Below are 27,054 nucleotides of genomic sequence, written 5' to 3'. Positions count from 1 at the left end.
CTACCCAGGTAGCCTCTGCCTTTGAATATGGTACCTTTCTCTTTCTTTTTTGGCCAGGCTCCGATTATGTTGGGTCTGTTCAAGATGCAAGTGGCTGTATTTCTCGTTTCTCCAACCAAGAGGAAGAAGTCCTTCACCCGTCCTTGTCATATTGCAGACCTATGTAGCTATTCAAGCGGGTCCTTCGAGGATTTTTACTCGTTATTCGTCGTCCCCTGTTAGCTGACTTGACACAATGAACAAGATAGAGATCTCAAGAAAGGACAATTTCCATTCAAGATGTGCAGAACCAACCCGATATACAGATTTAAGCTAATCATGCCAGCAGCTCTCCCACTTCCCTACTGGCAATCTGAGTTGTGCTGTTTGCTCTCATGCATAACCTGCCTCGCATGTTTCTTTTCCGCGCTGATTGAACGCTCTGTTTATTTACTCCTGCTGCCAGCTGGAAGTTTGTTTCATCAAGCGGGAAAGAAACCACGCCGTCTGCTTTTTCCACTGCTCTTTCCAATGGCCAGTTATTAAACTCTACTTAGCGGTTTTATCTTTGTTGTTTACATGCAACAAAGAATACATCTAAGGTGCAATAGATATATCGTGTTAAAGAGGAGAGCTGTTTAGTCGTCAAATATGTACCAGTCTCTGGTAGTAGGAGATGCTGTGATTTGGCGCCTCATATCCATGCACTGTTGATAACCAAATGCATAGTGCATACAAGTTCTCTTTTGGCTTGTGTTTTGCCTTTGCTTTCCCGCCTTTCGTTCGACTTTATCTGCCAATAAAAAGAAAGCAGAAATGACGTCGGGTTCCTCCGCAGTTGCATACCACACCCTCTCCCCCAGTCATCAAGTGCTTTTGGAAGACGATGCGACCCTCAAAAGGATACTATTACGTCTCCGGGAGAACACATCAATCAACATCTTCCTCCCATGCCTGCTTGTGTGCAAGAAATGGTATTCATTGGCAATACCCGTGTTGCAAGCTGCTGTGGTTCTACGGAATCATAACCTTTGCCGGTTCGTGAAAAGCGCAAGACTACCACTCAGCTCGAAGGCTTTCACTATCCAGTCACTGAGCTTGCTGTTGGATGTCGCCGCAGTAGACCCTAGCTCTACTGCAGCTAGGGCCTGGCCCCTGGGTCATTTACTGAGAGATCTAGCTACAATCATGGCCGGGGTTATGCGAGCCCTTCGAATATTCTCCCTACGGATCGACCATCAGCCAGCCTGTGCTGTAGATTCTGGATTAGGTGATGATATTGATAGGATCACGGCTGAACCGAGCTTTCCCGCTTCTGCTGTGATAGCTCTCCTGGAATCCCTCCCGGACACATGCAGTGATGTTGAAATTGACACTTCGGGCTGCGAAGTTTACACCGACGGCGAACATCTATGCCCACATATAGCAAAGCTGCTCCCAAACCTCACCCACCTCCGCCTGAGGATTAGGCAACTATGCCCGAGCCTCATAAGCATACCTGCCCAAAGTTCCTGTTCCAGATGTCGAGGGGAACTGCAGGCTCCCCTGTGTCCAAAGCTCCGCTCATTGGTTATCAACACGGAACTTTCCAGTGCAATCCTCGGATGGGTAACACGTTGCTCACCATCATCTGAAACACTCCCAGCTGAAGAAAAAGGTAACCACGCCGAAGAAGACCTTCAGACAGAGCTTTCTCACCATCTACTTCTTGGCCTCACGAGCAAAAACTGCTTCCCAGCCGCTAAACGAATAGAAATCCATGGACCAATGGAACTGGATATCATCCCATGGCACCACATTCGTCAGACAGATATTAAGGACCGTAAGACGTATATATCCTCATTCGTCACTCTCCCCAGTTATTCACGAGGAGCATGGAAACGCGGAACCCATCGCTGTATTCGCCCCATGTCGACCGGGGACGGAACTGATGCTGTGATTATCTCCTCGTGGCAACCCCACCCGCGTGAACTCACGGGACAAAATGCTTGGATATCTAATTCTGAAGGGGTAAGCCTCCCCAAGGCTAGATATCCACATGTCCTCAACGTCTTTGGCACGGATGATTATCACTTATTTCCCAACAAGGATGAGGTGGGGGGTGTGGAGGAGGAGGGTCAAGTGTCTAAAAGTCATCATTACCACAACTCCCTTTCGGGGTATGTCAAGAAAATGAGAAAGCGCTGGAAAGAAAATTGGGCGGGAAGCGCGGCCCAGGCACGGATACAGACACAGACGCAGATACAAACGCAGTCGCACCCTATTTACGAGGAGCTTTGCAGAGTGACAGATGCGAGTTATGAGTCGAGTCTACAGACGCAGACATATCATACTTTACGCCCGATTCCTCATGAGCTATTCCCGTTTCCGGAGCCGGTGCCGATGGAATGGTATAGGAAGCAAACGCCTTTGGGACATGCAGATTTTCGGAGGGTGGGGGATGGATCTTGTTGTTATTAGGGAGGGGGGAAGGGGGGGGTTGGGTTGTGGGTTTTTGTGGGCTTTTGTGGGTTATGGCGGTGGTGGTGGTGTTTTGGTGGACTAGGTAGATAGGTAATGCGGCTATTAAAGGGAAATTATGGACTATAGATGTATAGTATGCTATTCTTTTTTGTTGGATATGGACGGATGGATGGGCAGGTTTGCAATAATGAAGGGAGAGGAGTCTATTCTCAGGTCTTCTTCTGAGGCTCTGTGTTATATTTTGGATGGTTATCTTGACTATAATATAAAGGAGAGACCAAATAAATAAAAAAACGGAAGATTTGGTTTTACTTGTCAGTGTCATCGGTAAGTAATCACTGTTACTTTCTACTTAAACGCGCTCATCACTGGCAGAGGAAGTGGTATGAGATGGTGAGGCGGTCTATGTACAGACATATGCATGTATGTATCAGATAAATGAAGTGGATTTAATTCAATTGATGGGAAGGTGGAGTTGTATGTACATACGTAGGCAGGTAGCATCATACACAGCTGCAGAATGCTATCATGGTCAATCAGGACAAGAGTACAAGAATGAATAGGCTATATACTTCCTTATGTAGTGTTGATAGATAATAAAAAAAAATAAAAATAAAAAAATAAAAAAGAATCATACATCTATCATCTACATGTAGAATTTTCATCTATAATGATCGGAGCGCGCCAGATGAAATAGAGGCAAAAAGGGGCATATGGTGACATGGGTATTAAAAATGGAAATAAAAAAGGAGCATTGCGCTCTGGTTTCATATGTCATCTTAAAGAGATGTACTCCGTATGTTAGTTATGTTATGTAAAATTGGGTGATAGTTAGTTTGTCATATTAAAACCCATTTCTTATCTGCTTCTTTCTGGCCGAGTCTTTGTGCGGTGGAGGTGAGCGTGTCTTTGATGATGTCCTTGGATACTTTTGGGAATCTGTATGGTTTTTCTCGTTAGTGGATTTTTTTTTTTTTTTTTTTTTTTTTTTTTTTTTTTTTTTTTTTTTTTTTTTTAAATTGTCAATTTGCTTTTCTGATGGACGAACATCCCAGGCTCCTCCTTTCCCCACCACTAGGCGTGAAGGCAAATAACGAGGCAAAGAAAATGGCGGAAAGATAAGAACACACATACCGCTTCTTTAACACCTCAATCAACCCCGCCTTCGTTAAATTACTTCCGTCAATGACCTCTTTAAACTCCGCTACCTGATCCGGCGGGAATGAGCGTCGTGGCTTCTGATTCGATACTGCAACGGGAAGAAGAGTGGATTGTCCCGACGGTAGTGTTGTAGTTAGGGTTGAAGGAAGGGTGGTGGAAGGAGGTTGGAGTAATCCAGAGGATTGTGAAGATTGCTTCTGAGAAAGGTCACTGGACATGGCGCCAGCCCGGTCTAAAGGCTGATTGGAACGATGCGTAAGGTGTTTCAAGGGCGAGCGGGATGCCGGTGTAGGTTTACTCCAGTATACTGAAGAGAAGGGGTCGATGGGGAAGTTTAAAGTTTCTGGTGGTTTTAGTTAGCATAATTTGTTCGGTTCAGAGTCCGAAAGAGGCGTTTTCTTCCATAAAATGTTGGCCCCTTACCTGATATAACCTCCATCCGACATGAACTCATCATCGGATCGATATCGCCTTCATCTTCCCAATGTATCCCACTGCACACTGGCTCCAGGTCACCGACAATTACCCTTCGTCTCCCACCCACAGCATCATCATCACCATCGTCCAAAAAGTCTTCCATGTCTCCATCCCCATCTTCACTCATCTCCTCTTCCCCTTCTGAGTCAAGGTCCTCGCCTTCCTCCGGCTCTTCCCACTCAGCCTCTGAATCATAATCATAATTAAAATCCGGGACTATCCGCCCAAAGGGATTTCGACATAGTCTCCTGGCCTCTTGCTCGGGTAGTCGTTTCGTAAAGGTACCCTGATAAGGTGGCCTCACATCTTCGCTAAACTTCAAAACTTTCATTGGAATCTTCTTCAGCAGGTCGCCAGGGTTTTGAGTTTTCTTATCTCCCGTCAAATCAATAGTGTTCGAAGCTGCATCTTGCATCATATGTAAAATCTCTCTCACTGTGGGGCCATTTGGTTTGCCCTGCCGGCGTTTATAAGGTAGCATATTGAATAGTTCTGAAGGACGAAATGTCATAGCTGGTGCCTCCTCTTCGGACGATGTAACTCTTTTAAATAACGAATCAAGCTTCTCGCAAGCGAATTTGAGAGAATCCGTGTCCCGTTCAAAACGATGTGGTGGTGCCAGTTTCACATGCGACTGCAAGAAAAAAGGAGGAAATTCTTGCTCGTAGTCAGAAAGAAGATTCTGTTCAGATTTCGTGGCCGCAGAAGCACCGCTCGAATCATTGACCGGAATAGAATTTCTCCCGTCTATTGCATTCGCAGTTGATGCCGAATTGGGTGTCGTTGGTTTTGCAAAAAAAGCATTCAAACGCATTTGAGACTGAAACAAACAGAGTCAGCGAGGAAGCCCAGAAACCACATAAATTCCTCAACAGATTTACAGGAAGGAAAAGGGTTTAAAAAAAAAAGGAATACAATGACCTCACCTTCTCCTTCCTCATCCTCTCCTCATCCCTCTTCTTCTTTTCCTCCTCCCTCGCCAACCGCTCTTCATCCTTTGCTTTCTTCTTCTCCTCCCGCTTCCTCCTCTCTTCCTCTCTCTCCTCATCCCTCTTCTTCTTCTCCTCTTCCTTTTTCTTCCGTTCCTCCTCCTTCCTCCTCCTCTCCTCCTCCTTCTTGGCCTTTTCCTCCGCTCTCTGCTTCTCCTTCATTTCCTTCTCCAATGCCCTCGCCTGATTGCTAGCGGGAGATAACTTCCGTTTCTTATTGTTATTTGGTAAGACGAACCCCGACGCAGCTGGGGGGGTGGCAGGTAGGGGTGGGGGGGTTTGGCTCTGGGTCTGGATATTGTCAATGCAATTAGGTAAGGGGATAGGCGATAAAATGGATGGGTCAGGGGAACCAATTCTATCGGCATGTGGAAGAGAATCGACAGACAAAGAGGCGGTCGATGTTGATGTGGAAGAAGATTTGGTCGTGGTAGTGGATTGGGGAATTCCGGCAGTTTCGATCGAGGGGTGTATTTCAGATTTCATCCCAGCGGTATGCGTAGTACTGGACTCTTGAAGTCCATCATTCGGGACAACGACCTCTGGTAAACCAGTTCCACCATTATTATCCTGTGGATTGGTTTTCAGTGCGCAACCATCTACTTCACTAAACGACCGCTTCCGTGACAATGTCGAGGGACTCGTGGAGCCCGGTAGTGGTTCCCCGCCCATGATGGCAGTCAATGGCTAAATGGTCCTTTTCACGTTCTCCAAATCTGTAATCAAACTGTATGCCAATATGATGTATAATGTATCGTGATTTATTTGCAGAATGAATGTCAGTCAAGCGAATGAGGAGGGTGGACGTCCTACTGTTTCGATTTGAGGCAAGACTTAAAGTGGAATAATAACACAAAAGAAAATAGAATAAGCAAGCTCCACCAGGCAATGCAACTCCTTTCTCTCTATCTTGCTCTTAGTATAACCTCGATTGATCGCGCAGCTGTGGGAGTTGCGGTGCAGCGGTGTAGGGCGTTGAAGTTGAGATGCAAAAGTCCAGACGCGTCAGTTGAATCCAGGCATTGGTTTCGCGTCAAATTGGTGACAGTCACGTGATATCAATTTCGTCCCAGAAAAGGGTTGAGAGGTTAAATAAAACCAGAAAGATGGAAAAGATGCTACTTCCAACGTTTAGTTGATTATGTCTAATATTACAGGGGAGATTGCTTCATCCATGACTACCATGATATAGTGAAATAAAAAAGGCCTAGAAGGAGAAAGTAGCCAGTAGATCTACATCGGAACGGGTAAACCCTTTTAACACTACTAACTACGGAGTACTGATAAAATTAGTAGCATTAGCATTAAAAACTAATTCCCAGCTAGGTGTTTATTTTCCCCTCTGCCTCCGGAAAGGTGAAAAAAAAAAGACGAATCCGACGATGGCAGCATTATGAAAGAGAGCCGGGGAAAAACGAGGGGGGAGTGATGTGAATAGAGTATAGAGAGGAAAACAAAAGGTAAAGGTGGAAGAGGGAAATTCTGTGAGATTGAGAAAGTGAACGAGAATGAAATGTAGGAAGAAAATATAATAATAATACCAACTGTAAGAAAAGTTTTGAAACGAAAAAAAAAAGGAAATAGAAAATATAGTAAAGTATTAAAATATACCTAAGGGCGTGCGTATGGGGAGTAACAACACCACAGGAGATGTCCTGACGTGACATAAATGAATTAAAAAGTGAAAGAAGAAATGGAAATCACAGTGTGCCAGCCATGCTCTCCCCAAAAGAACGAACTAATAATATATAATATAAAAGCTCCTACCCCGGCTCCCCGCGCCATCACTATTAGAATATATAAAGAAAGGCAGGAAATAGAGAAGGAAAAAAAACCATCGCTGTCCTCTTGCCTTTACCCGCTCAATCGCTCAAGTCCGGATTCGCAACAAAAAGCCTCACATTACTCATCCTGGTAGATCGATCATCCACGCTACCCCTCCGTTTAAGATCATCCACCTTTTTGACTCTATTCGCTGCGGCAACGGCTCCACTTGGCGCTGCCATCTCCGTAACCGTGCCAAAGTCTTCCTCCAGCTCACTGGCCTGGCTATGCGTGCTACCAGGGCGGTCGGGTTTGGACTTGTCTGTTTCTAGGTTCGATGACGCTATCGCTGCTGCGGAGCTGCCATTCGCGCCAGAATCTACGTTGCTGCTAGCGAAATATTCTTTCTCCTCGTCAGGTTTCAGAGGAGCGGGAGTCTCCACGATTTCAGGGATGTCGGTCTGTATCCGGTCCGCTGGATCCGTATTTGGCGGCGTGTTGCTGTTGCTACTACTGCTAAAGCGGCCCTGCTGTGGTCTCTGGTACCCGCTGGGAAACCGACTGCTGCCCGTGGAACTCCGCCCACTGCCCGTTCGGCGATGGAAGGGGGGTCCGTCGTTATCCTTGTCATCTTCACCGTCGCCAACTTCGTTAGCGCTCAATCGAAGAGGTACACCGGCACCAACCATGGTGCCTGTGTTATAGCTCATGGAGCGCGAGGAGGTATTATGCCGTATTTTGCCTGTGCTGGTCAGCGGGGCACTCCAACCACCTCCCCCATGCACTTCTATGGCTGCCCGTTGCTTTGCTGCCCGTCTCTGGGCGACTACGCGCGGGTCTTCCTGTTGCGCCCGGTCACACCATACGGTGGCCTTTTGTTTTCGCATCAGCGCGACGTAACCAATCGGAGCCGGAGCATGACCAGAGCGTGACGAGGAGCTTCGTCGGATATCAGCGTGGGAATTAGGAAGGCCAGAAGGTAGAGGGCTATTTCCTCCAGTAGATGTGGTCGATATCGTCCCATTTGACGCCCGTCGCCCTGGGTAATTAGGGTTCATGTGCTGCTGCTGTGGGTGGTGTGGGTGGTGTACGCCAGGAGGCATTTGTTGGTGAGGGTGCATTTGGTGTGGGTAGTATGAGGAAGAAGAGGCCTGGGGCCGACTTTGATGTGGTTGTGGTCTCATTTCCTGCTGTTGACGCTGTTGCGGACTAGGAGAGTCAGAGGAATGGAATTGTAGGCCGGCATTGCCGGAACCCAGGGGTTTACGGGGAGGGATTTGCAGCATCGGCGAGCGATAATCAGCCATTTTGTTTTCCTTGCTTTCGCTTTACTTCAACTATTGTCCTATTCAAGCAATCCCCTATAATCCCCAATGGGTAGAGTTTTGCAAAGAATCAAAGAATGGTAGCCACTGGAGACGAGATTATTGGGGACAGGGCGCCTACTGCGGGGGATGCGTGGTTTGTCGTTCGACGAAGTGAGGGGTGTGAATTGATTGCTACCAGTTTTCGCGATTGAATGTCTCTGTGGTCTGGAAGGGTCAAGTTCTGTCAAGTTCTCATGTCAGCGCCAATGGGCTTTTGTGGTGTTGCTGGCAGTCCAGGAAAAAGGAAAGTGTAAAGAATCCGGAACACTGCGCGCCACGGGTGGAGCCAAACCGCACGAAAGCGCGCCCACAGAGCCCGGAGTCCCAACGACGAACGACCTGGGACAAGGATAAAATAATATATATATACTCCGTATACGCACCAGTTCAGTTGGTTCCTCAGCCCACCGATCGGCGAAACAGTCAGCGAATGTTCCTGAAAAGTAGCACTATCACTGCATCCCGGAACAAAGGGTTTGGTTTCGAGTGGGTGTTGATGGTTGTGTACAATAGAGGAGAGCGGGCAGGGGAATAGGAACTGGGGTAGCCCTGGAAGGAGTAAAAATGGTTAGTTAGCTGCAGGAGACTCAGCCAGCCCGAGCAGCGAAGGGGAAAAGGGGAACAAAGCGAGCCGAATCAGTCGAATCAAATGCTGGAGATCGTGGAAAATCTGTTGGCTGGTGATGGGGAGCGAGACGAGAACACCGCTGCGCCACAGTGGGATCCTCAGGCGCCAGGTACGGAGTAACTGGAGGATTTGATGCGGTCTTGAGTAAATTTTATGTGGCCGTCGTCGGTTCCTGAGAGCACGCCGCTTTAACATAACAAATATTGCTGCTTTTTGCTATCGCTTCACCCTTTTTTTTTTTTTTTTTTTCGACCTTGCCAAAACACAGCAACTATTCCTTCCTGGTTGCTTTGTGCCTACTTAGTACTTACTAATTAATAAGTTACCTTGAGAGCATGGCTAGAACCAGACGATTGAAGTGGGGTGAGGTGATTTACTCCACAGCAAGGGAAGGGAGGAAGAGACCAATATTCTTATTGGTCTTGAAGACTTATGAACAAACGGTTAAATATTTCTCTCATTTCCTCAAGCATTCAAACTTGGTCCAGAAAGCTGCTGCGTACCACCTCAGCATATCTCTGAAGGAATGTGAGCCTGATGGTTTCAATAACTGGCTGTTTGGAAGCTTCAATGTCTGTATTCCCATCATTGTTCGCAGTCGCAAAGAGGTGTTGATGTGGTTCCCAATATTGCACCCGGGTTGGTGAATCCTTTCGACCGGGGAATGCAGATGAGAAGATACGGTGTGAAGTAGGCACTTATGCATGGTTGGAAGCGAATTGCGCTTCGGTACCAGTACCCAATTTCGACGGGCCAAAGTGTAAGACTCGAATCAAGACCTATCTATACGTCTGGTGGGGAGTATTTGGCTAACAAGACCATAGTTCACAGCTGCTGAGAATCTACCACTACTTCCACGATTCTTACATTATCTTCGTTGCTACATACTTAAGCTCTTTGGATATGAACCTCCGTTCTGGATATGTTCGCCGTAAGGGACTGATGTTGGATGGTCTTAGAGCTGGCTATCTTTTGATCCAGTACATAGACAAGTCCGAGGGTACAATGCTCTCATGTTCTTGGAATGACAAGCGACATGATAAAGACCTACACGCCAACCTGTTCAAAGGTTTAACATAGATAATATTAAAGCTTGCCAAAGTTCCCGTGCCACGAATTGGCTCATTCATTATCAACGACAATGGATTCTTGGTGTTGAGTAACAGGCCACTTTCACTAAAAATCCATCAATTGGAGAGCGAGGAGATCCCAGTGGATATACCTAGAGACATGACATATACATCAGTCGATTCGTACGTGGCTGATACACTGGCTTTTCACGACAGCTGTCTACACAATCGACCGAATGCAATAAAGGACAGATTTGATGGCATCTGGCAGTTATCAGCCCTTAGCGCTATGAGGGCTGTGGCTTCACGCTTTTTTGAACGTGACTTGCGTTTTGGCCCTTTTGTCTATATGTTCAACGATCTCCACCAATCTAATATCCTTGTCGATGGTGTAGGTCTGTCTTCCTTTGCCTTTCCCTCATGAAGTCCGATGATGATGGTGCCAATTTCAGGGTCGTTGGCCCAATCTGGAACATTCCCGGAATCGCGATTGTGGCGATAGTAACTGAGGAAGGTCGCGAAGCTCTCGCGAGCTCTCTGATCGTCCGTCTTCGCGCTCATAGTAAAAAAGCCACTTTATCTGCTTTGAAGGCCAGCTTCGTAAGAGATCGCCATTTAGTACAACTGAATAAGCGGACCATACCTAACTGCAAAAGTTTGAATTAAAAAAAACGGCTATATAGCGGACTGGGAACAAGACGGCATGGATCGAGGCGGGGTAAGTAGAAGATCGTGGGCATCAGGCTAAAGTGCTACGCCATGCGATGATTTACCAATAGAGGTACGTATACGTCCTGTGATAAATCCCCTGACGGTGCTATTATGCAGTTAAGGATTTTTATTCACTAACATGCATTGTTTGATAAAAGGAATATACTCGAGTCAATCTCTCCATCACAAGAGCAAGGGCTTCTGAATCCGAAGAAAACCAAAGTAGCACAAATATAAAGAAAGAAACAACTCAGCGTCCACTTCACTCTGTCTCTCCGAAACCATAGTATAATATCCAATACACTTGGCTAACTGAGTTATTCATGAGCTGCCCCATCCACAGTGCCTTCAAAATCTCCCTAACAAAGATCCCCAAACATCCTACCGGCAGGCTTTTCTAACCCAAGACAGCTTTCTCTTGCTTCCACACGATGTCGTTGAATTTGAAACTGAGAGCCTAGACATGGGCTCATGTAAAGCGGCTGTTGATGGGGAGCTGCTGGACCTGGATCGACGGCGTCTATCTCGCTCTTTTGCCTCTTCCTGAGATGATGGTTGGCGACCTCTTTGTCTTCGAACGCCGTCAGATATTCAAATACACACTGTATTGTATGACGTTGCCTTGGACTTGTTCTTCATATCATTGCTGGAGGACCAAGTGAATTTTATGTACCAGAGTAGAGAAATAGGCATGGGACCTAAACATCAAAATTGACAACAAGATGGCTGTGTTGGACGTCTGAGTTGCTATCTACGGAGTAATTGATTTACAAAGGTGAAGCGTTGGTGATTTACCATTCTGCCACGCTCTCTGCCTCCTTTCACCACGCACCCACAACGCCAGTTCGGCTTCCCTCCTATCCCCACAAGAAACTACGCGGTTGCATCCTCACTCATCATCAATCACCCAGCTCACCCATCGCCGCTCCGACGTTTCATGAGGGCGCCGAAAATGGCTACATGGACGCCTACTGGCTCACACCGGGCATGGGCCTCGTTCCTGGCCATGGCTCCCTCAACATATTCACATTCGATCTCAACCACCTCCGAAGAGCGACGAAACAGGAAACAGACACTTCTCCCTTTGCTGCTTACCTCCGTCACCTCTTGTCCAACATTCACCTGCAGCTTTCCCTTTTCTGGGACATACTGGCCTCCTCTGTTGTCTCTACTACCAATCTAACTCGCTAGCGGAATCCTAACTGACTATGAAGCGCTCTATTGACCGACGAGATCATGATCACCGCAGAGCACAGGACCAAAAGTCTGATAGCGAGTCAAGCTACTCTGACTTGCATGGTAGGTCAGAAGCCCCCCTCGAGACCGACCTTACTGAGCCCGATGTTCCTGAACGTCCGGCAAAGCGTCCGAATAGTGATGAAGGAGATTTTAGCAATGATCCTCTTGATGACACCGGGGTCGACCTGTCGGCCATCCCGGAGGATTATGGCAAATCAGCCGGAACACTTCTCCGGCGAGGACGCATTGAAAAACGCTGGCTACAGTTGGTCACTTTTCCTTTTCCCTGGTTTGATGATACACCAGCGATTTCCTTCCCTTCCCTAATAGTCAGTAGGTACTGTAAAGTCAAAGCACGACAGCTGCCAGATGAACGCAAGTGGCATAACCCCAAGCGTGCACTCTGCGAAGCGTCGGACAATGACATCCACCGGTTTCTGGGCTGGTGCCTCAAGCTCAAGCGAGGGAAGGACGGTCGACACCTAAAGGGTATTCACAAGGCCAGCTCATTCAAGGGTGACTGGCGGAGCTTCCGCCTTTACTATGAGAGAGTCACCAAAAACAAAATTCGTGATGAAGACGGCAGTAATGTGCGGCGGGTAGATTAATATCTTGAATTCTGGAAGATGAACGCGGCACTGACCTGACTACATAGCGTATCAAATACCTGATTGACACGAATGGCCTGGATACGTAGGGGGGCAAGAAGATCCCTGTATACATTGAGGACATGGTTCCATTCAATGAAACTATCCTGTCAACTCAGGAGAAAAGATTCTGGCTTGGATTTGAGCGGATCCAAGTGTGCCTATACAATACTCTAGGCTTATTTACTCTACATCGAAAGAATGCAGTATAAGGACCTACAGTTTTCGCTCCAGAAGGATCCCCATGGAGGACCTCCAATTCCGCTAGTGGAGTTGACAGCTCAGGGTGTTAAAAAGTTTATGGGGGAAATAAAATTGTATATCTGCCTTTGAGCTTGGTTTTAACTGACACTTTACCTCCCTCAACCTCTAGCCTGTCACAAACCCTGATTGACAGCATAGCTAACTGCAATCAGGATCACATTTCCCCTTCCTGAAGTAATTTATGGGCCGTCCTTGATATTCTACCCGCATACCTACCTCTTTGGGATGTTGTTCCATGCTAAGGCATTCCAAGCTCCTGGACTAACATCCATGGCCGAACTGCGAAAGCTATTTGTGAAACGGGGCTGCCAGCAAATGCCTTTGTATTTGAAGCGTGAGACGGCCGATTGGTATGTATTCTGTAAGACTGAGGTGGTTAAGGGGACTCCGGTTATCCGGCGAAGACAGCCATTGTTTAAACACATGATGGGTCGCCTTTTGTCAATTTTCGGAGAGATCCATGGTTGGCTCCATTCCATGTTCTCACACCGGTTCCGTTACGGGAGTGGAAAGATCCTCAATGAGAGTGGTATGTAATCCTGCTCGGTCATCCATGATATCTGACGCGCTTTAATGAAGGCCTGATTGACTTACCTTCTTCGCAGGATGGGCTAGCGAGGAACAACGGATGCTAATCATGAAACATGCGGACCGTCGCACGTTCATTGACCACTATCATCCCCGGACGGTCGGCACTGAGATGATCTGGTCCATCTGCGGCCTTGATCCGGACAAGGAAATGATGCGGTCCGTCGCGCGGCTGGACCGATGGAGGGACCAACGGCGTTCGCGGCATCTAACCACAGAAGACAAAAAACGCATCAAAGATAACCCAGAGCTCGTGACCGCCCGCCAAAAATTGGAGACCATTACTGCCGAATACCACCAGACAAGGAATCTCGTATCCGGCGACAAGAGCGTGAGGTCAGGAATACGCAAAGGCGACTTCTCAGGGCAAGGCTCTGCGGAAACAGGTGCGACAAGAGTTTGATGAAAAGCAGTCTCTCCTCGACATCGAGGCACAGCTTTTGGGGACCATGGCGGATGAAAGTGAGGAGTCATCATCATCAGAGGACAACATGCATCCCACTCTGCTTGGGCTCCTACAGAAGATTCTCTCATATCCCATATCTGATTCTCTGGAAGCAGAGTGGCAATGCCACAATGAAGCTGTTGATTATGTGGTCCTCTATTGTGACACATCGGAAGAGGGCCCTCTCCGCAAACGCCTGAAGAAAACACAACCACCTGCGGGAAACAGTGGGCCTTATGATGACCCTCACTCAAAGGATGACAGTGAGAAAAAGAAGCATCTCTTGTCACATGATGAGCTCTTGCGTCTTACTACAGAACACATTGAAAAAGCTCCAAAGCCACGTGCATGCTTTCAGTGCTTCTCTGACAGAAAGTTGCCAGATGAAGTTCGCTGCCGAATGTTTTATGACCCAGGGTGTCTTACCAAACACTATGATAGTCATCATCTGCAGGATGAGCAGTGTAACTGGTGTGAACTTTCTGTACTACAAATACAATGCATCCGCAGCATCATGCCAAGGATGTTCATCATACGCATTCCCATTTTCATCCACCATTGTGATTTCCATTCTTGGCAATGGCTAATATCTTATTGAGAGTATCAGCTTAAGGCTGCTCGAGATGGTTGCTGTATATTTAATAGAGTCTCATGTGTACATTAATTAGACTGGAAATTGGCTGTAATCAGAGAACATAACCAAGAGATGGTGATTGTCATAGAACTCAAGATGCTCCAAGATAATTAGTACCTTTTTAACATCAGAAGCCAAGTGCATCTCATATGGGGAATGCAAGTCAGTTAAAACTGCCCCAAGACAACTGCAGTAAGTAACATACGCCTACGCCACAAATATCATCAAGCTATCAGGTTCTGAATTCCCAAACATACAGCTCGTCTAAGTTTCTTTTGGCCAAGAGGATGCTTCAATAGGAGGACCCGCAGGAAGTTCTTCAGCAGCTTGATTTTGTTGACAGGATTTCTTCTTCGATTTCTTCTTCGATTTCTTCTGTGTCCCCCCCCCGACGACTCCAGGTATCATGAGGTGGAAGAGGAGATTCCTCTGGTTCGGGTAGAACAGGCTCTTCAGCAACATCCGCAGGAGGCTCCTCCAAAGGCTCATTGACATCCTCTAGGGGCTCAGCAACAGCATTTTCAGGAGAATTAGCTGGAGCAAGTTGTGCCTCTTGACAATATTCATTCTTTCCTCTGGCCCAAGTCTCCCACATATTTTGAGGTGGAAGAGACTTTTGTGGCTCCTCTGGAACGAGATCTTCGCCATTTTTAACATCCTTTAGCCGCTCAGCAATGGCTTCTTCAGGAGAATCGCCTGGAGCAAGCTGCGCTTCTTGACATGGTTCCTTCTTTTTGCTCCCCCCAACCCACCAAGCAAGGTCCTCCAATGCAGGCAACTCTCCATTGACAGATGTCTCAGGGAAACTGGCAGGTTCCTCACCACAGTCTGCCGGTCCCTTGCCACTGTGCTGCTTGGCTGGTTCGTCCGTCCGCAGTAAAATTGAACACCTGGTGCTGAGTATTCCTACTGCCACCCTGAATAACATCCTGCCGAAAGAGCTCTTCACATACTTCAGAATATCTTGATGAATAAACACATTCTCATCATCATCATCAAACTCACTCTGAAGCATTACCCTGGTGTGACCATCAAGCCATAACTTATCCTTTGGCGACAGTCTCTTATATTCCTTACTTCCAACGTTCAGGACTACCAGCAACGACACTGACTTGCAATTCTTCTCCATAGCATAGCTTCCATTGCAAGTGCCACCAGAGGAGGTAATTCATATTTGCTTGTGAAACTAAACACCGCAACGCTCCTTTCTATACTCATTTTCCATTTCCACCTTCTTGGACTCTGTCATGGATAGTCGCAGTGTCTCATACTCGCCGGTGTAGAGAAAATGTACCACTGTGTGTGCAATGTCCTCATCTAGGTCGACGAATCGGATGATATGGTCATGCTCGTTTCCCGGGGGATCAGACAGTGATGGTGGCCTGGTTTGGGATACTAAACACGGGTACTTCTTCAGGAAATGGTAGGGAACTGTATACGACTCTGCATTTCTCCCAGCAAGAAGATAGCAACCGCGATCCCAATATGGTCTAGTGCTTGAAATTAGCAAGTACAGTACTGAAGTGGTGGAACACCGCTCAAAAGACAAGAAGGAACCTACGAAATCTCAGGCTGGGCACTGAAGGCATCACTTTCATTCATACTGGCAGAGTTTGAGGCTTTACGAAGCCCTCCTTTGTTTATCTTGTTTTTCCTTTTTCCCATTGAAGAGTAGGCACGGTGTATTGGCAATCAAACAGCGGAGAGCCGGGGAGGGGGCAGAAGACATGATATCCATCATCTGAAGCAGAGGGCAAAAAGGGCCTTCAGTGCCCCGACCACCAATCATGCTGATGGATGGTGCCAGCGCCAATGGCATGAAGTTACAGGTTAGCTGCCAAGGACGGCACAGTGACAGCGGCGGCGTAGCCGCCAGCCATGAACTCCTGCTGATAGCCACTCGATTCAAAAATTTCGATTCCGTTGCAAGGTCCCCGCATCTACTGCGTATGAATAGGATGGGGTTTACGAGCCCCCGGCAGTCATGCTGTTTCACAATGCTTGGAGATATCTAAGGGACTCCATTCAGTCACGTCCTGGCTTTACATAAATAGACAGCTCCTTTTCTGCTGAGATTGCGTTTCTCTGGATTTCAATCCTCTCTCCTTCATTTTCATCGAACTGCAATATTGATTTGCCTTCCACTGTGCCTACACGCGATAGTTACTAGTACCATTGAACTCTTTCAACCCTCAAATATGTCCCAACAGGCTCTCAAGGTCGTGACCATCATTTGGAAATGCAACAAGCCAAGTGCCACGAGGTTTCCCGGTCTCGTTAGCCTTTGCGAGACAACTGTGAGGGGCGTTGCGCAAACTCTGGACAAGGATAGAGCTGTTATACGGTAGAGTATCCGCCTTCTTGCCAGATAATGCACCCCCTGACTAGGCGCAGTGCCGAGCCCCATAAGACAACGAGAGTTAATGGGGTATTGGTGAAGAATTATACAAATCATATAACAGCAAACTTCGAAAACAGTTAGTATTGCTCCCCTGCCGCCATGTACGTAACTTATCATGGCAGGCGCCACCGGTGATGGCGTTGCGGCGCATGTTTACCTCGACGACGCGAATACCAAAATGCTGGATCAGACGCCAGAGAGACCAAATCCAAAGACGTGGCCGTTGCCAACAGGTAGTGGAGCATCCAGTACTTAACGGAGTCACTCCGAAAGCTAGGGCATCCGTGGCTTGAATGGATGTGAATTGTCCGATATAAGATACCGGGCTGGAACTGCTGAATTGGGGGAGCGCGGCATGTTGTCATAACTCGAGTAGCCATTTCAAGAGTCTTCAAGGAAAATGGAAAGTTCGGCGTAGTTGGGGGTTTTTAGGTTGCCTGTTGGTAAATATCCGCGGTCCTTGGTGTAGGTGATATAGCAATGATAGGTCAATCACTTTTGAATCTTTGAAATTCCACTCAAAAATGGTCTGCTACACAGACCAATGAATGGCCCGTAAACAACCAAGTTGGATTAGAGTTGCACATATTGCCATCACTTCTTTCTTTCGTGGACGCGCCAGATTCCAGACTTTGTGCTCCCAAGCGCCCAACATGTAGTTAACAACATCCAAAGGGGCCAACCTGTGTTGTCTCCGGGGCATTGCGAGAAATTCCGTTGACTGGATGTGGGCAGCCGGTGCTTGCAGCTCATGCCGCCCATCAGGGCAAGGCAACAACCCTGGTTGCATGGAGCCTGGCGAGGGGTTGAGTGAGACTCGCAAGGTGATTGGGCTGAAGGCATGCATCGAAAATTTGCATTGACATTGGAAAGTTGGCGTATCGACCACTGATCTGAGCAACCCCATTCATTCGGCTACATCACGAAAAAGTGGGAAATTCCCGGCTCCGAGCCTTTAGTTAAGTTATTATTATTAGTTACCCTGTACTCTGTTGTGCTCTGGAGCTGCTTAGCTCTTCTTCTTTCATCATGATTGCTCCCTCATCACATTCGATTCGTTTCCAGCTCGTTCACACACAGCAGCTGTTGAACGCCTCGCCCCGAATATTCCCTAAATTATTCCAGATCTTCATCACTCGCAACATGAGTACTGCTCAATTGGCGTATCAACCCCCCTCCATCGATAATATTGAGGATGTTGAGAACTATCGAAAGGGTGGATTTCACCCTGTCCAACTTGGTGATGCTTTTTCTCACGGAAGATACCGCGTGCTGCACAAATTAGGCTTCGGGGGAAGCTCAACTGTATGGTTGGCCCGGGATGAACTATCACAACGACTTGTATCCCTGAAAATTCTTACAGCGGAGAGATCAAATGCCTGCCCTGAACCTGAAATTCTTCGCTATCTTCAAAACAATCCATCCCACACATTAGGCCGTGAATACATCTTGCCACTGCATGACTGCTTTCACACAGAGGGGCCTAATGGCCGTCATACCTGCCTTGTATCACTGTTTGCTGGCCCCAGTTTAAGCCAACTATCAGAATCACCCGGCCAGCCTGGAGGATGTCGCCGCCTGCGAGGCCATGCCGCACGCCAAATTGCAAAGCAGGTAGGGCTAGCTATAGAATTTTTACATTCTCAGGGTGTTGTTCATGGAGGTATCTACTACTACTAGTCCACCATTATCCTACAAGTGCATGAACTAACCCCCATATGCTACAGACCTCACTGCATCAAACATTCTTTTCCAGCTGGCCGATATCAAATGGTCAGATCAAGATATAACAAAGCAATTCGGGCCTCCAGTCACAGAGAGTCTACGCCCCCTTTCTGCAGAACAGAGTGTTTGCGCGCCGGAATTTTTGGTCGCGCCCCTTCAGATCTCAGACCTTGACACCCGCCATTTCACCGGGAACATTCAACTGATTGATTTTGGGGAATCTTTTCTATCAAACTCCCCCCCTGCCACGGGACTCAGGACTCCATTCTCATATCTTGCGCCCGAGGGGATATTTGATGCCAAGGCCAGTGTATGGGCCGATCTGTGGGCGCTGGGATGCATCATCTATGAAATCCGCGCCGGGACACAGCTATTTGCTTCCTTTTTTGGCGGACCAGACGAGGTGCTTCGGCAAATCGTCCAGACATTTGGAAAATTACCAGAGCCCTGGTGGAGTGCCTGGACAGCGCGCCAGACTTATTTCAACAACAATGATGGAAAGCCGAGGGATTCATGGCTGAATGGAATACCACTGGCAGTGGAGTATCCACTGGGCCAGCAGGTTAGGGATATTGGGGCGGAAGACGGACAGGTTGATCTGGACTCCTATTCAACACATAGCTGGCTTGAACCGCTGGGGACGCGCTTGACAGAAGCTGAGGCCAGCGAGCTTGAGGATTTACTGTTTAAACTTCTTCAGTTTTCACCAGAGAAACGTCTTTCTGCTGGCCAGGTTGTCAAACACCCTTGGCTTCAAGGTGTTGAATAATAAATTCTTCCCCCTGCAGTAGAAAGTGTTAGCCCTCTCATGTGCCCATGTTGACCAGTCGATCACCAAAGAATCAGTAGTGGAGCCTGGCTACACTGTTATAGATCTTACAATACTATAAAGATGTTGTGTACAAGTAAATAATTGGAATACTCTATTTGGGGGCATTCAAGATCTAGCATGTCAATCACTTTTCTTGAGACAATTGCTCTAAACATTCCCTTCTTTTCCTGCCTTCATATGAACAGATACCGCACTGTCTGATCACAGCAAAACATCTTTTCTCTCTTTCTCTGTCTTTCAACCACCAGGCCACTTGAACATGTCCAGAGGTCTAAACTGATTGTAATGCATCTTGTTCTTGATGAGGCTGAGGACTCGGGGTGAGTAAATAAACAAAGTGTGGCGAGCTCTGAAAGTAGGTGCCACGCCCTTCGCAAGGGGTGATAGGAGACTATACTGAATGTGCTAGCGGTATGACACTTGGGTTGCTCGAATGATCTAGTTTCTTGGCCCATATGAACATTTACCAGGCGCTTAAGGCTGCTCAGCTGGTTAGCTACTCCAGGAGTGCTTAGGGGATTGCTCCTCTACACCTTGAGATCGAGTAGCTGGGATGGCCTACAGCTCTTTTCCTTCTACTTACCCTTGCGACTTTCAGGCTTTAATGCCAGGAGGTTCGCAGCGATCGTCGTGCTCAGAGCGGAAGAGCAACCTCTTCATCTGTCGTCCAGTTTGCCCTTTTTATTTCAAGCCAAATGGAGCCAGGCTATCATTCATGTCTTTCTTATTTAGCAATGGAACAGGGCAAGAGAAAAGCGCCAAGTTGTGCTGAGGCTTCAAGGTGGTACAGTATAACATCAAGCTTGTGATAAGAAGTGTAGCATCCGCCCTAGTGGCGTTGCCGTAGCGACCGCTCCGCCTACACGTGATCTCATATGTAATATATATAGCTAGCTCTTCCTACATGAATACAACAGATTAACCATCCCACAGGTTATAGCCCGGATAGCATATTTTTACAAAGGATTACATTTTTTTTACTTTTGTTTAAAAACACCTGTGTAAGCATTGAATGTGTTCACTTCAAATAGAAGAATTCTTTTATCATATTTACATTGCACATTACAAGTGTATCTGCTTGATCAGTGATTGAAATAGCAGAATTCTTCAGTATAATATAACATGTTTTTTTTCTTTTCAATTCCTTCATTCAATTCTTCTTTGACTGATGAGTGGTATGTCTACATCACAGAGTGATAGAAGAAGAACTTTATATTCATATTTTCACACTCAGATATCTATCAATGAAGAATCAGAGGAAATAGATACTATACAATATATAGAAGTCACAGAAGAGATCATGAAGTCATCTATAAATAGCAGAGCAGATCATGAATCAGATGATAATATTTCAAGCTTATAAGCAATATGTACAGAAGTGTGACACACAAGTATCATACCTAGAATGAGTTCAGATGATATGATATCAATGACATTCAATAATCTGATAATATTCTGTGACAGAATAAGTACATATTGAGTAGTCATCTCTGCAGTAGATGATTTCAAATCTGAGATCTACAGATATCAAAAGAATATTCAAAAAGTCATGAATATCAAAGCTGTAATCACATTTGATAACAATAACTACAAGATCTGATGTACAGAAATTCTTACAGATACTGAAGTCATCAGCAGATCTGACATTCTTACAAAGAATTAACATATCTGTTCAGAAGACATCAGTCAAGATACATTAAGTGCTGAAAAATAAAGTATTCATATCAAAGCACTGTATCAATGTATGTTACAGTTCTTATTAGAATCTGTACATACAATCATTGAAACTCTTGAGCCAGATAATACAGTCATGCTATGAGAAAGAATTGAAGTTGAATATACTGTCTCACTTGCAGAGAAATGTATAAATATTGTGAAAGAATTCATCATCTTACATATCAGAGATAACAATTATCTGGCATTTCAGAGAAGATTTCATTATCTAGTTATATATTATAAGAAATTGATAAATAACTCAGAAGACTTCTATTATAATCTCTTTCTTATTGATCTGAAGAAGCATCAAAAGTCTTTTATCAAGACATGTTTAGACAATTTCTACATATCTGATCAGAACTCTATACACAACATTGATATTGATAATCTCATGAAACAGTTGATAAACTGTACAAGCAAGTTCAAGAATGAAAATTCTAAGTCTCAGCAAGCTAATGTAACTATCACAACTCTCTCTACATTATTCACACACAGTTTCAAATGTGAGATATGCAGTTTGAGATGACACTGGAAAAACACCTGTTGACATCTATATTCAGAACTTGCTACTGAATAGTAATATGAGTTAAACAAGAAATATATCATTACATCTGAGAAGAATAATAGCAACAATACTAGTATCAGCAGACATAGCAAGTGTAAGAGTAAAAAGAAGAATAAAGATGATAAGAAGAAGAAATTCTCTGATCTTATAATCTCATAATCTGCAGCTGTCAACACAGCAATTGCTTTTTCAGCAACTATTGATATAATAAGTAAATCTTGATTTCTTGACACATGTGCAAGTTTTCATATAACAGATGAAAAGCAGTTTCTCATTCAGTGAAAGATGTACAATGACAATATAAAGATTCACACAGTGAACAGAGATTACAGCTATATCAAAGAGATCAGCAATCTTCTTCTAGAATCTGAAGAAGAGAATATCACTATCTGCAATGTTTATTATATTTTCAATCTCACAGTCAATCTATTATCATTTATCAGGTTGAAGAATCAGAGTTTTCAATATAAGCTTTCAAGCTTGAACATCTCATTCTATTTCATCATTAAAGTATCAAGTGAAGTGATGTTCACTGCAATCTGTATATCTCAAAACTCAATTTATAAAATAATTGAAAGAATGTCAGAAGTTGATGTACATTATAAGTCTAAAGCAGTCTACTTCACAGTGAAATCATATGTATATAATAATGACTATGCTAAAGCCATGATCACTATTGATGACAATGATCTTATCATTAATCAATCTCAACATTAAGAATCATCTACAACTGTAAAAACACTTGCAGAGTGATATGTTGACCTGAAACATATACACACAGAAGCTATTATAGCATTGACAAAGAATTCACTATCTGATATTCATATCAAAGACATCAAGATCAATTTCTTTTACAACACCTGTGTTAAAGCAGGTATAACATGTAAATACTCAATCACTCTTATATTACAGGCAGTACACTCAATGAAGCAGATTTATATTAATCTTACAGATGATGAGTGAACATTGAGCAAGTCTACAGATTACTCTGTTAAATCACAGCAGAGTAATAAATATTACATATTAATCACAGATAATACAATCAGATATAGATGAATCTATTTCTTACATATCAAGAATCAAGCTTACAATTACTATACACACTGAGTTCAATTCATGAAGAACCTAGGTTTTACTGCATCAGTATATGTCAGAACTGATGTTGATAATGTATTCAGATTTATGAAGATTACAGCATTGTTCATTAATCATAGCACAGTATGAAAATCAACTACTTCTCAATCATTATATCAAGATGATGTGTCTGAGTGCAGAATACATACAATTATGACTCACATCAGAGCAGTTCTTATCAGTAAGAAGATTCTGAAGAAATTCTGAATGAACATTCTAGAAACAGTTGTTTCAATCACAAATAATACACTCACATCTATGATTCTATATAATGAAAAGTATTGACCTGCAGTTGTAGATGATGATAGTAAAGAAGCTGTTCATAGCTCTTATACAATTTCTTTTTCAGCATTGATAAACATCTCACTACAGATCACACATTTTCATGAGCTTGAAACTGATGTTTTTGCTCATCTTCATGAATTATAGAAGTCATTGAATAAGTTGTCTGCATGAGCTGATTTATATAAGCTTATTAAATTCTGCAAATGTTCAATCTATCACTTGTGAAGTTCTACAACAGATAAAATTATTGATACAAGTGATGTGATTTTCCCTGTAAAAGTATAAGAAATGCTGAAGATTACTATAACTACTACAACTGCAGTAACTGACACTGTTTCTATCATCTATTTAGTGAAAGATTCTGACATTTCTGAATTGATGAGTACAGATTGAATACAGCTGATAAAGACATTTGCAGCTTACACTCTCACTCTCATTACTGATTCTCTTCTGAAATCACACAAGAATGCTATGAGTAGACCAGAAGCAGTGAGAGATTATTGAAAGAAATCAATACAATATAAAATATCTGACCTTGAGAGACACAAGACCTGAACACTTATTTCATATTCTGACATCTCATATAATGAATCAGTGGCACCTAATCACTGAGTATTTGTTGAAAAGAACTGCTCTGATGATTTCAATACTGATAAGAATAATATATTATGAAAATCTCAATGAGTCATATATAGTAACTGATTGAAGAAAGACACTCATCAGAAGACTTACACTCCTGTGATTACAGATATAACAAATTGAATGATGTTTATAATTGCTGTAAAGTGTGATTGAACTCTATAATAAGTGAATATAGTAATGATATATCTGTATGATAGATTAGGAAAAACAGTCTATATAAGATAACTTACAGACTTTGAATAAGAAACTCAGTATATACTCATCTGTGCAGTTGAAGAATCTCTATATGAATTGAATTCAGCTGTTAAAATATAGTATGACTACTTGACAGCTATACTGTGAGAAAATGACTTCAGCTCAAGTTCTTATAACTCTACTCTTTGAAAGCATTCAGCCTGAAAACACCTATATATAATCATATATATTGATGATCTTCATATCTTTGCAGATGCTCTGAAGAATGCTGATTAACTTATCAACATTTTACAGCAAAAACTAGAGATCAAAGACTTAAAGAAATTCACAAAATATCTGGAAATGAAAGTGAAATATATAAAGAGTGAAATTAAATTAATACTCTGACATTACATCAATGAATTGATAGAAGATTTTTATCTAGATAATGCAACTGCTGTTTATACACTCATGAATAAGAATCTACATCTAGATGACTTCCCTGTCTCTGAAAAGAAAAGCAGTTTTACAAAGTAATAATTTCAGCATGATGTTGAATATCTGCAATACTTAGCTATCAAGCTGCAGCTGAATATCACTCACATGATATCTCTACTGACACAGAAGAACACTGCTCTCACCTCTAAGGTATGAAAGACTCTATTACACATCATTCAATATTTGAAAGAAATACATGAGATTGGCATATTCTACACAAAGAATGATGATGAGAGATCTGAGAATGAATTTCTGAATGTAACATACATGCCAGTCAGATATACAGATTCTGATTGAGCCAGCCTGTTGAATAATGATCATAAATCTACATTCAGTTACATCTTCAAATTGAGAAACATGCTGATTTCATGATGATTGAGCAAGCAACCCTGTGTATTCTTAAGCTCTAATGAGGCTGAATATGTGGCATTGAGTGATGCTGTATACAAAGCAACATGATTGAGAAGTATAATGATGAATCTGAGCTTCATTGAAACAGAAGACTCTCTGCCAATTAAGACAGATAATAAGAAAGCAATTGATCTTGTCACAGTGACTGCAATCACTGTGAGAAGCAAGCATATTGACACCTGATTTCATTACACCCGCAGCCAGTTGAATAATGGCATAATCTCAATTAATTACATTCCAACTGAAGAAATGACAGCAGATGAATTGACTAAACTCTTGAGCATAATTGCATTTCATCAATTTCTTGATTTACTAGGTTTTACAGGTGAAGAGAGACAGAATACACAAACTCAATACAGGTAGCATGATTTGAATGAATTTGAGAATGACATAGCTAAATCTGCAAGAGATGATTGATTCTTTATTATGATATTTGTGATCTCACATGGTGATGCGAGGGGGAGTGTAGCATCCGCCCTAGTGGCGTTGCCGTAGCGACCGCTCCGCCTACACGTGATCTCATATGTAATATATATAGCTAGCTCTTTCTACACGAATACAACAGATTAACCATCCCACAAGAAGTGTGTCGGAATGAGTGTCACGGATGAATATGTTGGAGACATATGAATCTTATGTGTATCAAGATCTGCTTGTTATATTATCTGTGCACTATCTAATATATCTATTTCATACAAAAGATAGAGCTATTTATAGTAAAATATATGTGCGAGCTAAGAGAGCTAGTATAAGTGAGTATTAGACAAGCATTGTAGTAAGCTGATGATAATGAGAAATATTGTAGTAATATGATATTGATGATATTCAGTAGTGTATAACCTCTTTTTCCTGACACACCCTCTTCAGCAAATATAACATGTAAAAGAAAGTATAAATGAAGCTGCAATAAAAAAAGTGTAGATGAATCTATAGAGATTATATCAAGATAGATTATTTATTCTGCTTGCATCTCAATGATATCTGATATATCAACTAGGCCTAGTATCTTGATGAATTCTGTATGTTTCTGGCATGGCAGAGTCTTAGTGAGGCCATTCACTAGCATCTGAGCTGTAGACACTTAATCAACTCTAATATCACTGAATTGAATACATTCTCAGAGTCAGCTTTCATATATATCAACATAACAGAGCTTTATAATTATAGAGAGATCTTTCTTCATAAGAATATTAACAGTTTGATAGTTATCACATTGAATACATATCTTGTGATCAGGTTTAAATTAAATATATTGAAAGAATCTATTTCATCAGATAAACTTCTTATCAGCTTGTAAAATAGTAACAAGCTTAGCTTCTGTGATAGATATAGTTATAATTATCTATCTATTTAATTTTCAATCAACAGTCTCACTGAATAGGTTGAAGATATATTCTTATATAAAGTAATAATCTGAATTATCTGTAAATAAGACATCACTGACAGCTTTAATGATATTAGATTTGAGATCAAGTTATAGAGATCTGTCAATGTTATCATTATATTAAATAGCAAGATTCTTTGTATTGTATTATAATATGACGGAACTGAAGCAGTGACTAGTCAGTAGTGTCATGTAAAAGTAGTTGTTTAAGAAGCTGTATAAGTGAGCTTAACTATCTTGCTTGAATAGTGAGCTTGTAGACTACAGAGTTATTGTGAGAATATCACAGATATGATACTTAGTATACTAAGAAGATTGTATGAGAAATACAGTAACTCTTATATATATTTCAGTAGAAGAAAAATGAATCACTGACTTCTTTAATAAGAAATCAGTATCTAGCTATTCTATATAGATAATAAACAGATACTCTTCTCTTATTCTATAAGTAAGAATAGCTGAAGTGATATCTTAGCAGTATCTTACTGTTAAGAAAGAGTAATCTGCTAATCTTATATAGAAGTGAGATTCTTATATTTATTAATCAGATCTTTCTATGATATATTTAAATAATATTATAGAGTAATTAAAAACTAGTTCAGATAAGATAAAATTATCTATATAAAAGTAATAAGTTATATAAAATTACAGTGAGATCTTAATATAGCTGAGAATATAATAATACTCTTCTCTTTAAGAGTATAGTTTTAATACTCTTAAAATTACTGAATTAAGAGTTATCTTTATTATATAGTAATAGTTGTTAATTAATTGACAGTGTATATACTATATATAATATAAAAAAATAGATGAGTTTTTCTACTAATTATATAAATCTTTCTTTTCTCATCTTTATTTAAA

The 27,054-nt window shown here is 43.2% G+C and overlaps 8 protein-coding genes across 9 annotated transcripts; 4 read left to right on the top strand and 4 right to left on the bottom strand.

The window, feature by feature from the left end:
- Nucleotides 1-406: 406 nt before the first annotated feature.
- On the top strand, nt 407-2,891 carry BDBG_01336 (uncharacterized protein). The gene has a single exon (XM_002628382.2). It carries the CDS (start codon nt 796-798, stop codon nt 2,437-2,439), a length of 1,644 nt encoding a protein of 547 aa, XP_002628428.1. The 5' UTR covers nt 407-795; the 3' UTR covers nt 2,440-2,891.
- Nucleotides 2,756-6,061, bottom strand: BDBG_01335. Of its 2 annotated transcripts, XM_031720284.1 has the most exons (5): nt 5,007-6,061; nt 4,027-4,900; nt 3,577-3,946; nt 2,932-3,381; nt 2,756-2,845 (listed from the first exon to the last, which is right to left on the bottom strand). In XM_031720284.1, exons 1-4 carry the CDS (start codon nt 5,739-5,741, stop codon nt 3,282-3,284), a joined length of 2,079 nt encoding a protein of 692 aa, XP_031576399.1. In that variant the 5' UTR covers nt 5,742-6,061; the 3' UTR covers nt 2,756-2,845; nt 2,932-3,281. The 2 variants fall into 2 exon arrangements, with proteins under 2 accessions (XP_031576399.1, XP_031576398.1); XM_031720283.1 differs by having other exon boundaries at nt 2,756-3,381.
- Nucleotides 6,062-6,348: 287 nt separating this feature from the next.
- BDBG_01334 (uncharacterized protein) lies at nt 6,349-9,506 on the bottom strand. The gene is made up of 3 exons (XM_002628380.2): nt 9,206-9,506; nt 8,584-9,134; nt 6,349-8,381 (listed from the first exon to the last, which is right to left on the bottom strand). The coding sequence occupies exon 3, from the start codon at nt 8,138-8,140 to the stop codon at nt 6,932-6,934; it is 1,209 nt and encodes a 402-aa protein (XP_002628426.1). The 5' UTR covers nt 8,141-8,381; nt 8,584-9,134; nt 9,206-9,506; the 3' UTR covers nt 6,349-6,931.
- Nucleotides 9,507-11,817: 2,311 nt separating this feature from the next.
- On the top strand, nt 11,818-14,540 carry BDBG_01332 (C2H2 finger domain-containing protein; the record flags this gene model as incomplete). The annotated part of the gene is made up of 8 exons (XM_031720282.1): nt 11,818-12,113; nt 12,186-12,447; nt 12,504-12,541; nt 12,696-12,812; nt 12,912-13,288; nt 13,365-13,678; nt 13,734-14,256; nt 14,461-14,540. 8 exons carry the CDS (start codon nt 11,818-11,820, stop codon nt 14,538-14,540), a joined length of 2,007 nt encoding a protein of 668 aa, XP_031576397.1.
- Nucleotides 14,366-15,555, bottom strand: BDBG_16356 (uncharacterized protein; the record flags this gene model as incomplete). Its single annotated transcript, XM_031724323.1, has 1 exon — nt 14,366-15,555. The coding sequence occupies one exon, from the start codon at nt 15,553-15,555 to the stop codon at nt 14,746-14,748; it is 810 nt and encodes a 269-aa protein (XP_031576396.1). The 3' UTR covers nt 14,366-14,745.
- A 57-nt stretch (nt 15,556-15,612) lies between these two features.
- On the bottom strand, nt 15,613-16,028 carry BDBG_16355 (uncharacterized protein; the record flags this gene model as incomplete). Its single annotated transcript, XM_031724322.1, has 2 exons — nt 15,613-15,916; nt 15,988-16,028. 2 exons carry the CDS (start codon nt 16,026-16,028, stop codon nt 15,613-15,615), a joined length of 345 nt encoding a protein of 114 aa, XP_031576395.1.
- A 596-nt stretch (nt 16,029-16,624) lies between these two features.
- BDBG_16354 (uncharacterized protein) lies at nt 16,625-16,774 on the top strand (the record flags this gene model as incomplete). The annotated part of the gene is made up of 1 exon (XM_031724321.1): nt 16,625-16,774. One exon carries the CDS (start codon nt 16,625-16,627, stop codon nt 16,772-16,774), a length of 150 nt encoding a protein of 49 aa, XP_031576394.1.
- A 1,082-nt stretch (nt 16,775-17,856) lies between these two features.
- On the top strand, nt 17,857-19,321 carry BDBG_01330 (CMGC/SRPK protein kinase; the record flags this gene model as incomplete). The annotated part of the gene is made up of 2 exons (XM_002628376.1): nt 17,857-18,490; nt 18,555-19,321. The coding sequence occupies 2 exons, from the start codon at nt 17,857-17,859 to the stop codon at nt 19,319-19,321; spliced, it is 1,401 nt and encodes a 466-aa protein (XP_002628422.1).
- Between the last annotated feature and the right edge of the window lie 7,733 nt (nt 19,322-27,054).

Source organism: Blastomyces gilchristii (genome assembly GCF_000003855.2).
Source record: "Blastomyces gilchristii SLH14081 genomic scaffold supercont1.2, whole genome shotgun sequence".
NCBI classification, from domain to species: domain Eukaryota; kingdom Fungi; phylum Ascomycota; class Eurotiomycetes; order Onygenales; family Ajellomycetaceae; genus Blastomyces; species Blastomyces gilchristii.
This window is presented reverse-complemented; position numbering and strand designations above follow the sequence as displayed.

Excerpts from the sequence above, each read along its gene's own strand:
- BDBG_01336 (XM_002628382.2), top strand. The coding sequence starts at position 796 with ATGACGTCGGGTTCCTCCGCAGTTGCATACCACACCCTCTCCCCCAGT.
- BDBG_01335 (XM_031720283.1), bottom strand. The coding sequence starts at position 5,741 with ATGGGCGGGGAACCACTACCGGGCTCCACGAGTCCCTCGACATTGTCA. Across the intron at positions 3,947-4,026 it reads TCGGATGGAGGTTATATCAG|AAACTTTAAACTTCCCCATC; the intron begins GTAAGGGGCCAA and ends TAAAACCACCAG. Across the intron at positions 3,382-3,576 it reads ATTGAGGTGTTAAAGAAGCG|ATTCCCAAAAGTATCCAAGG; the intron begins GTATGTGTGTTC and ends AAAACCATACAG.
- BDBG_01334 (XM_002628380.2), bottom strand. The coding sequence starts at position 8,140 with ATGGCTGATTATCGCTCGCCGATGCTGCAAATCCCTCCCCGTAAACCC.